The sequence below is a fragment of the Hipposideros armiger genome, unplaced genomic scaffold (genome assembly GCF_001890085.2).
Source record: "Hipposideros armiger isolate ML-2016 unplaced genomic scaffold, ASM189008v1 scaffold_8, whole genome shotgun sequence".
NCBI classification, from domain to species: Eukaryota; Metazoa; Chordata; class Mammalia; order Chiroptera; family Hipposideridae; genus Hipposideros; species Hipposideros armiger.
The window spans coordinates 6,398,466-6,409,372 of record NW_017731358.1 but is presented as its reverse complement, the minus strand read 5'-3'; the positions used below and the strand labels follow the sequence as shown (position 1 = coordinate 6,409,372).

Genomic DNA, 10,907 nt, shown 5'->3' with positions numbered 1-10,907 from the left:
GAATGAGGGCAGAGGAGAGGCAGGAGATGAGATCTAGAGGGCCAGGCCCACACCATGCAGGACATCCCTATGGATTGACGTATTTCTGGATATTTCATATAAACGTAATTCATACAATGCATTGTGCCTGGCTTGTTTCTTAGCATAATATTTTAATAGCATGATATTTTTGCGGTTCATCCTCATGTATTAGGAGTTCATCCTTTTTTATGGCTGAATTAATATTCTGTTGCATGGACATACCACATTTGTTTATCCATTCATCCCTCAATGGACACGAGTTGTTTCTACCTCGTGGCTCTTGTGAATAATGCTGCTATGAATGTTGGTGTACAAGTATTTGTTTGAATACCCGTTTTCAATTCTTTTGTGTATATGCCCAGGAGTGGAATTGCTGGGTCATATGGTAATCTATGTCTGACTTTCTGGGAAATTGCCAAATTGTTTCCCAACAGCTCAGTAACGTTTTTTGTTTGTTTGTTTGTTTGAAATGAAAAAAAAGAAAAGGTAGTTGGGAGCCTGGGAGGCAGGGATCAAGGCTTTTACTATCCTTTGCAAGCAGTGCTGGACTTTGCCATTTGCAGGCTGTGTGATTTGGATGAAATTACCTAAGTTCCCTGGGCTGCCTCCTCATCCTCAAAGTGGGGAAAATAAAACTTACTTTTGTGAGCTGAATGAGATCTTGTTTCTAAAGCTCTAGGCACAGAGTAAACCCCCCAAATTTTCCACACATGCTCTCACGTTCCCTTAGGGTCAAGTTCACACCTGCGGGTTCTCCAGCCCAGCTTTGCTGCAAACTACAATTCCCAGCAAACACTTCTTCCTGGCCTCCTCTCCCCTCCTGGTGCGCATGCTTTGGCAGACGTGGCACCGGGAACTCGGAGGCGGGGAGCGGCTGGGAAGTGGCGGTGGCATTTGGACCCGGCGGAGCTGCAGGCGCGGGAGCCGGAGTGGAGACCAGATCGGCTGTGGGCAGCGGCGGCGGGGATGGCGCGGGCCGGGCCGGCATGGCTGCTGCTGCTGGCCATCTGGGTGAGGCTGTGGCGCGGGGATCTGTGCCGGGGCACGTGCGCCCCGGGTGAGGGTCCGTGCTCCCTGCTCCCTGCTCCTGGCCCTTCTTGGATGTGCGGGAAGATGCCTCCGGCTACCGGGGTGGGGGCGTGCATGCCAGGCTGGCGGGGGCCCGGTGGCTGCAGGGGAGACAGCGGGACAGCCCTCGTGCTCCCCCGGTGAAGCGCTCCGGGGCGCCGGGGTTGGAGGTAGCCCGGGGCTCTGGGCGATTTCTGGCAGGGTGCTTGCGACGCGGGCACAACTTTGCGGGGGCGCAAGTCTGGGGGCGGCCACCGGCTTAAGGCGGGACACGCGCGGGTTGGGGGATGCGTGGCGCCCCAGACTGCGGGCCCTACACCTGTGTGAGTGCGGTGTGTGTGTGTGTGTGTGTGTGTGGGGGGGTGCTTTCCACCTGCACTGCCGGAAACCTTGTTTTAGGGCCACCTCGTTCTTGGTTTCGACCCTGGGCTGCCAGTCACCACCTGGGTCCCCGCTCGCAGGGAGGGCAAGGCGGGTAGGGTGGGGTCCTTGAGGAGGAGTTCTGCTTCTATACCCAACTGAGCCCGGCTCCGACCTCGGCCACTTTCTGACTTTGTGTTGCGGCGTATCATTGAAATGCATCTGACTGAGTCTCCTCATTCATGAGATGGGGACGGTAAAGATACCCACCTCACAAGACTGTCCGGAGGGCCGGGTGAGAATCGGAGGAGGAAGCTCTGTAAACTGCAAAATCATACACGAATGGAGGAGGGGTGGGCCAGGGTGCTGGGAGTGGCGGGCAGAGGAGTTTGCTACTTGTGTGTAGGGGGGTCGCCCCAGGGCATCCGTGGGAGAGGTCGGAATGGGTGTGTCCACAACACCCAAGCCCGGGAGTGCGGGGGTGGGAGGGGGGGGCGGTGTTGGCCTTGGTGTTGCTGTGGCTGTGTGATGGGATACTGAGGCCTCCTTCCACATTTTTACCATAACTTCTGGTCTCCCTTATTTTAGGACCATCTTGGCTTCTATTATTCCTGAAGTTTCAGGGAACTTCCTGCTTCTCGCCAACCCAGATTTTTTAGTTGTTTGTTTTTTTCATTTGGGTGTGGCAGGGATGCTGGGCAAACATGAGGAGAAAAAGTTGAGTGTGGATCAACTTCCATCTTCCAATACCCTGCCATTTGGGGATCACCATTGAGGAGTGGCCCCTATTTTCTGGTCATCTGAAGCTGGATGGGGAAGGACGCTCCCTGTCTCCCTAGATCTGACCACTCTCCCTCTGGGAGAGAACCGGGTTGGAGGGGGGCTGTGTCACTTCACCAGCGTCTAGGTGTCTTTTTGACCTTCTACTTGCATTCTGTCCCCTGGGGCCACTTGGCCTGGGCAGATCTCTAGGCCAGGCAGGACTGCTGGACTGTGCAGAGAGGACCATCTCCAGCTTGATTTTCTATCAGGTCTCTGCAATTGGGCTGTTTTAAGAGGCCCCGCTTTCCTCCTTTCTTCCCCTTTCCCTTCCTTCCTGTGAAAATAAAGGGCTTGGCAATCTGACTGAAAAAAAAGTTTCATTCAGCAAGCACTTATCAAACACATTGTTGGGTGCTGGGTTGAATTTGGGGTGGAGAGCAAAATACACATTGTCCCTGCCCTCCGGAGTTGTCCTGGGTGGGGCAGGGTGTCAGACCTGTGAGCAAATAAAGACAATAGCGAGTGCTCATACCCCAAGTGCTGGGATCCTCCAGTGAAGGCGAACCATACTTTCATTCAGAAGGAGGATCAGCCAGTAGTTTTCCTTAGCCAGTGGATTGAGCAGTCTGGAGGATGTGCGGGAGTTAGCTCTTGAGACTTGCCGGGGGGCCCTCCACCGGGAGGTACGGAAGAGCTGATAGCTTTGCTGAGAGCACAAGAAACTAGGAGTCCTCAGCAAGGAACTGACATGCTCTCCTTTCTCCAAGCCCTTGGCTTAGCAGGTGTGAGACCAGGGTGGGCTTCTGTAAATCTAAACTCTGTCCATCTGATAAGGGCTCCCAGGTCCTGGGAGTGAATTGAGTTGCTTTGTTCACTCAATATTTACTGAGGGCTGATTGTGCATAGCACTGGCCTTGACCTGAGGGACATAAAGAAGTATAAAAGGGTCTATGGAGATTTGTGGACAAGGATTAAAGGACTTCTGGCCCTGTCCATAGCATAGAAAGTGATGTTTATAAAGAATATTTATATTTACTAGAACGCTATGTTTATTATCCAAACGTTTCATGATACTAATGAAGAATATCTAAGGACACGAAAAGTGCTTGAGTGTGATAGGGAAAAAGCAGGACACAAAACAGTTTCAGGGTGGCTGAGGATTGCTACCAAAATGAGGAATTAGCAGTGCATCAAAATGTGGACAGGGATTCTTCTGGAAGGTGGAGCTGTGGATGACTTTTGCTGACTTCTTTGCTTAGGCTTTTCTGTTTTTTCCAAGTTTTCTACATGAATATATATTAGTTTTTGATCAGGAAAGTTAATAAAGGAACCTATTTAAGAAGGTTCCTTTGGGGGATCTCAGCCTTCCAGAAGAATACTGGGGTGGAAAGAGTCATGGTCAACACTTGGGACAAGTTGGTTCCAGCCCTTTCAGGCGGGTGTCTCTGCCCCCGGGGCCTGCGCTGGGGGTGACCCCTGTCCTGTCCCCACCCCTGCGGCTGACTGCCCCTTCCTGCTGTCTAGCTCAGCTGTCCCTTCAGCTAACCTTTCCCCAGGCCATCCATGCTGATTGTCTACAGCCTGTATCCTGTCCTCAGAATCCATAAATGTCAGACCTGGAGAGGACTCTGGGTCTGCCCCTGCTCAAGTGGGTCCAGCGTCGGGCCAAGGACTGGAGCTGGGCTGTGACGAAGTTTTCACTGGTCCACAGACAAACTGGAAAAATAACAGTGGTGAATTTTTTTGTGTGAATCCAAATAGTTTCAGTTTAAAAACTTCATTTTTCTGACATGATGTTTATATTTGGGGTGTGTGTGGTTTTATAGTATCCTTTTGAAAAAAGAAAGTAGTGATGGTATATAGTGATTTTTTAAAAAAAAGTCTTTTCTTGATAAAATATATTTTTGAACATATATGACATATTTAAACATATATTAAAAAATGTTTAAAAATATATTAAAAAAATATATCCTGCCAATTTGTGCAATTCAAAAGTCTGAGAACTACTGATCTAATTCAGCTGTCTCATTTTATAAAAGAAAAGTGGGGTTTTGAGAGGGAACGGACTCACTTAAGGCTACCCAGTTCGTAAAGACAGAGCTGGGATTAGAGCCAGGCTCCTGAATTATAAATCAGGGTTCTTCCCACCCCATCTCTGCATCCCCCCCACCCCATCTCCCACCCGCTTCCTGCCTCCCAAGGCACCGCCAGGGTCTCTGCCCTAATGGAGGCTTGAAGGCTCAGAACCTGGTGGGATAGTGGGCGGGAGTGCAGGAAGCAACAGATGTTTGCCCATGTTCTCTCCTGCAGGGCTTTTAATGTACACGTATTTAGATTTTACACCATTATATAGGCTGTAATAGGCTTCTGTGGGCTGGCCTGGGGACCTAATTGCCATTTATAATGCTGTTTGGAACCTGGAGTGCACTTTTCCCAGAGAAATAAACACATTACCAAGGAAGTTTTGAAACAGAACTGGCATACACTCGTAAGTTGGAAAAATGACTACGTGACATATGAGTGGCAAACACTGAGTGCTGTGGATTCTGACACGGGCCAGGTTGGGGACACCAAGTGACCAGAGAAGGGCCCCAGTTCACGACTCCCAAGGAGGGCAGGCCCTGGGCTCTGTGATAGTGGGGTCCTCCCTGTTTTGGCTGTTCGTGTCCCTAGCACTTAGCCTAGGACCTGGCATGCTGTCATCCCCAGTCTGTGTTTGGTTGAAGGAATTAGTGTTGCAGGCAGAGAAAGGAAACAGACAGAAATGCGGGCAATGAGAAGTGATGGGCCAGGCTGGCTGGAAGGGAGGATTTGAGTCTGGAAATGGGGATATAAGGCTGGAAAAGTGGATCATAAAGAAGCTTAAATGCTTGGCAAAGCTTGTGGGAATTGATTTTGTAGGTGATAGAAAGACATGATGAAAGCTGCCCTTTTATTATCAAGATCAGTCAGACCACAGTGTGCTAGCAGGGTTTGGGCTGGAGTAGGAGAGACTGGATTTTCTCAGAACAACACTTTCTTCCTCTTACTTTCTTCTCTGTTATCTACAAGATAAAGTCAAGCGTGATACAGTGGATAGAACATGGGCTTTGAGCCAGCTAGGCACTCAGGATCTGTGTGACCCAGGGCCCTGCTTCAGTGTTCTTGTTTGTAAATGGTGATAATGATATCCACCTTACAGGGTTGAAAGAACCAGACATAATACAGGAGCACCCAGCACAGTGCTCGGCACATGGGAGTGCCCAATAAGTGGGAACCACAGCAGTCATCGCAAGTTGCTGAAGAAGTGCTGGGGAAGCCAGTTAGGAGGAGGCCGGAGCAGTGAATGGCCAGATGGGGGTGTGAATAGAGGCTGTGAGACATGGATGGGGGTGCCCTGTGCTGCTGGGACTCTCCCCAGTACAGTTCCTTGGAGCGGGGCTCTTGCCTGGCTTCTTGACCCTCCCCACCGGGCCCCTGTGCAGCCTTGGGGGGTGGGGGCGTTGAGTGGGGTGTGGTGGGGCGGGTGCATCGGGGCTAAGGGTTTAAGTGTTCTCAGTTTTTCTTCCCTTTCTTCTGAAAGTGGATCCTCTCTTGAGAATGGAGATTCCAACCACATTGCCTCCCTGCAGGGCTTGCCCAGCGTTGTGGTTTTGTTCTGCAGGGCTCTTGTGTCTGGTTTGGTCATCGTGATCGGTTTTGGAGGTTGTCTAAATGACAGTGGGCCAGAGAGGGAAGCATCCGATGTAAGGAGAGCCTAAGTTCGCTTCCATTACCCATACTTCGATGGTTTATTTGCCCTTCCACCCTTCTCTCCTTTTTTTCACACCTGGCGTCCTAAGTCCAAGCAGGAGAGGGGAGGAGCTCATCCGTGGCTGGGCTGCTCTGTTCCTCCTGGCTGGCTCTTCACGGAGCACTGATTGGAGCCTCTGGCTGCCCATCCGATCTGGCGAGAATTATGATCCACTTGGTACATTTGTTGCAAAGCATTTCCACATATTTCACATCTGTGTAGTCAGTCCCATGTGAACCGGGTGAGAGAAGCTGATGAAGTACTGTTTCCCCTAGAGAAGAATGGCTGGGTGGGCAGAGGGGTGGGAGGAGGTAGACCATTAGACAAGAGTGGGGGGTGAGGTGTGTCCTGGAAGGCAGGGGGATAGCCGGACGGGTTGGAACACCGCAATAGTTCTCAGTGGCTTACCTGAATGTTTAAGCAGCTGGGTTGGGAGGTGCTATTTTCTGAAATAGTAACACCAGCCATTTTCATGGGGTGTCCGTGAAACTTGCTGTTGAGCTCCCTAATGGCCCAAGTTAGGGAAGCATGGCCAGCCAGCTGGGGGTGCTCATTGTCCATCCTTCCTGCCTTTTCTGTCACCCTGTCTGCCTAGCTCTAGTTTGCTGTTCCCTCTGACAGCTCTGCAGCCAACAGGGCCTCTTCCCATACACCAGTTTACGACCACTTCTAAATAGTTTAACTTTGCAGTCATGCAGTTGGGGGTTAGACACTCAGTTGGAGTGCGGAGTTAGAATAGTCTTTTTGCTTTTTATTCCCCAAGGTCATACTAAGCCCCCAGTTTGATGTGCTCTCTGTTCCCAGATGGCCTGATGGTGAGCCTGTGCCTGGCTTCAGAGTTTCCAACTCATTACAGCTGGCCGGGGTAGGGGTAGAGAATCCATCCCCCCAAAGAACCCTACCATTCCTCCAACCTTTTGGCATGAGCAGATGTTTTTAATTCATGAGCAGGTCCTTTAATCCTTGCCTTGGAAGGTGTTAATGGAGATCCAGGTCGAGGGCCCTACGCTGGGGGCTTAAACATAAAGGTGATTTAGTATCGGAGCCGAGACGTGGGCTTGGCTGGAAAGCTTTGCTCTGGGGCCAAGTAGGGCAGGTTCCCGCCGAGCAAGCAGGTTTGCTCTCTCACAAAGGGGTCTCACCTTGCTGGGTCCTGGGCTGAGTGCTGTGCATACCCTTTATTTCAAAGAAACGTGGGCCACGATCTGCATGCTCCACGTGTCACAGATGGGCATTCATTTCACAGATCTTTCTTTTATTTTTTCTTATACGTTTCTTTAAGAGTCTTTTATAAGCCAGACATACCATGCTAAGGCATTGGGGACACAGTCATAAATTAGATAGACACTATCCCTTCCTCCCATTACCTAGTGGGAGAGCCACTAATTTATTATTTAATTGAGCTAGAAAGTGCTAAAAGGAAGAAATATAAGGTGGTAAGAGAATGTGTAACAGGGGTCCCTAACTTCGTGCCGGGAGTCAGGAAAGGCTTCTCTGGGGACTTATGGATAATGCTTTTAAATGTATAAAACCATGCATAGTATTACAAAGGAAACCAGTGATATTGAGATACAGTTATCAAAATATAACAAATATGTGATAAAATAACATTTACATTTTAATGACTGCATCATGTAAGAAGACCAAGTGGCAGATTTGGTAATTTCTATAATTTTAAGTAGTGATTAGCATAAACAGTGTTTCAACATATCTGCAACAATTGTAATACGATGCGAAAATATGATTTCTCTTGGTGGCAAAGTCACAGACACTGCCGGTGTTACTGTAATTTCTTACCTATATTCATAATAAAGAGAAGGCTAAATTTCAGTTAGAGGTTTGTGAAAATAAAGATGTGATGTTTCCCCATCCAACTACATAGACCCCAGGGGAAAGAAAAATTATTTAAAAACTTGGAAATAAAAGATGATTTAGTGACTTTTTAATGTCATACTAGAGCCTTGTCTGAGAAGCCCACCTAAGGGCCATCTGGTGTTCTGGGGAATGTAACTTTGCTTATTATTCTTTAGGACCCACCCTCTGTCAAGTTAGATAAGATGCAAATAATTTGTTTGGTAGAGAAGAGAGACCCTAGGGTTATTGCCCTGCAGGTCAGTAACCATTTTGGTATCTAATTTAGCAATCTTGTATCAGTATTCCTTTTTTTTTTTCCTCATCAACCACATGCATATAACTTCTTCTTTTAAAATCTTTTTTTAACCTCTTTTTAAATGTCCTCTTTTGACATAACTTTGTCATTTTAGTAGGTCCCTTATTAATGAGTTCAATATCACTTTGAAATATGCTCAATATCTATTTGTATGAGTTAGGTTTGTTTTTTTTTTAAGAAATTTTATTGGGGAACAGTGTGTTTTTTCCAGGACCCATCAAGCTCCAAGTCAAGCAATTGTCTTCAATCTGTTGGGTTGTCGGAAAAGTCATGACACATTTTTGCAACGAAAAACAGAAAAAATATGTCATGACTTTTCTGACAACCCAATAGTTGTGGAGGGCGCAGCTCCTTGGTCCATGTGGGAATCAAACCGGCAACCTTGATGTTTTGAGCCTGCACTCTAACCACCTGAGCCAACCGGCTGCCCTGTTAGGTTTTTAACGTTTGAGAATTATACTTGACCCTGGCTTAAGAACTGCTGAGTGAGCAGATGTGAGGGTATGGCACTCAGCAGGGAGGTCTGGGCTGGTGATGTTTAAAATTTAGGGGTGCTGCCTAGGAGGTGGGTGACACCCCCGGGGGAAGAGTGGAGAGTGGGAAGAGGAGGTGGACCAAGTGAGCCCCGAGGAACTTCAACATTTAAAGGCCGGGGAGAGGAGGGTTCACAGTCAGGAAGGGTGGCTGGAGAAATAGAAGGGAGAGTTAGAGTGTTTGCCACGGTTCAAGAGGTTGAACAATACGAGGGCGGGAGGTGCCTGTAGGATTATCTGTGTGGAGATTATCCGTGTGGAGGTTATTGTTGAACCCCCACCAGCAGCCCTTTTGGTGGTTGGGGAGCAGATCTGAGAGGGCTGAGGGATGGATAGGAGAGAAAGGGAGAGGTGGAAAATCCTGGCAGTGAAGGAGAGGGCAGTGACATGCGGACCAGAGAGGTTTTTAAAGGACGGGCCAGTGGCAGAGGTTTTCCAATTTGGCTGTAGACCCAAACCACTGAAACGGAGCGGGTATGTGTAAAAACTTTTTCTTCAAAGATACAGCCCAGGTATCTGTGCCCCGGTATCTGTATTTCTGAAAAGCCTGTACTTAGAGCTGTTGTGCTGCTACAAACCAGACAAATTTACAAGCTAACATTAAGTTTTATGAGGTCAATAGTATTTTGGCAGCTAAGGTTGCTGCTTTCAACTAAGTGGTGTGGCACAAGTTCTGTCCATGTCATCAGCCACATAGACAAGGGACACTGTGCAGCGCCACTTGGCTGAGCATGGGTGTTTCTGCTTTTCTCTGAAGGCACGTGGGGAATTGCAGGCATGCAGGCAGCAGAGGAAAGATGGATCAGGTTGTCATTGCAGCTCTCTTCAGTTGGTCACGTTCAGTAGCTCTATTGGAAGGGAAAGCGGACTGGCTGGCCTCTCGGTCTTGTTCTGGGTGCAGCTGTAGAGAATGGAAGGGAGCGGCGAGGGCACCAGTGGGGAGAATTCACATTGATGGGCAAAGAAAAGAGCATCGGGTCTGATGTGAGTCCTGGCGCTGCCATGTTTAGGCTTCACCCAAGGTGAGTCCCTGAACTCCTCTGAGCCTCAGTGTTCACACCTCTAAATTGGGGATAGTACCACCTCCCACACAGATTGTTTATAGTGGTTTTTCAAGCATTTTTACTGCAACGCCTACAAGAACAATGATACATTTTACATAACAATCATGTACATGTATACATAAATATAACTGATATGTTTCACTGAATACTTAGTCTTGCTACTTTGTGTTGTGGTACATACACACTGATGTTTTCTATGTAATGTCATTAAAACAGTGCTGGTGGCAACCCACCGAATTGATTTTTATGACTCGGCTCTTGGGTTGAGGCCTGAAGGGTAGAAAACACTGATTGAGACTCTCAACTTTAGAGGATTGAATGAGACAGTGTGTGTGAAAGCATGATGTATGCATGAGTCATGAGCACATGAATTGTTATTTTCTTGGGAATTCACCTGTTCTTGCTCCCGCCCAACTGCCTAATTCACTGTTCCCTCCACCAACTCTTTTTCGTTTGCCCATGTCATGTGTACACAGGCTGGCAGGGACCCAAAGCCCTCTTGGCTCTCAAAGAGGTTTTCCAAAACATTAAAAGCTTTAGAGACTTAAGTCCTGGTTAAATGTACTGCAGTTGCAATTTCAGGATAAGAAAACCAGTTTTTATAAGCTCTCAGATCAGTTGTCCTGCCCCTGGATTGCCCCTTGTTGACAGCACGTTTGTGCTGTGGGGAATGTAAAGGGCAAAAATTGTACTGTGTAGAGGCCATGTATAAAGCGAGCTTTTATGTGAGCAAAATATAAGAAAGGCAGCTGGCTTTGGATTTACAGGAGCAAGCAGTAAGATGTGTGTGGCTCCAGGAATCTGTAGTCTTTTTGCTGGAGTCTGTCAGATTTGGGCCTGAGTCACAGCTCTCTTACCTACTTACTGTGTGATGTTGAGCAAGTTTCTTAACTCCTCTTAGTCTCAGTTTCCTTATCTATAAAATGGGTATAATAAAGCTACTATTTCATTTACTTGCCAAAATAATTAAATTAGATAATCATGTGAACTGTTTAGCTTGCTCCTGCTCACACAATAAGTACTCTGTACTTTCAGCTATTGTGATTATCATGGGCTAATCCCTAGGCCCTGGAATTTGGAATTAAAGAATCTGCTCTTGGGTACTATTCCTTGTCAAGTACTTTTCCACTTTACTCTTCTTCTTTTTTTTTTTTTTT

The 10,907-nt window shown here is 47.8% G+C and overlaps 1 protein-coding gene across 1 annotated transcript in view; it reads left to right on the top strand.

The window, feature by feature from the left end:
* Positions 1–851: 851 nt before the first annotated feature.
* PDIA5 (protein disulfide isomerase family A member 5) overlaps positions 852–10,907 on the top strand; it is an 87,367-nt gene continuing 77,311 nt past the window's right edge. The window contains exon 1 of the mRNA XM_019652582.1: positions 852–1,032. Coding sequence (XP_019508127.1) covers positions 988–1,032 — 45 coding nt within the window. The 5' untranslated portion in view covers positions 852–987. The remainder of the gene's footprint in view (positions 1,033–10,907) is intronic.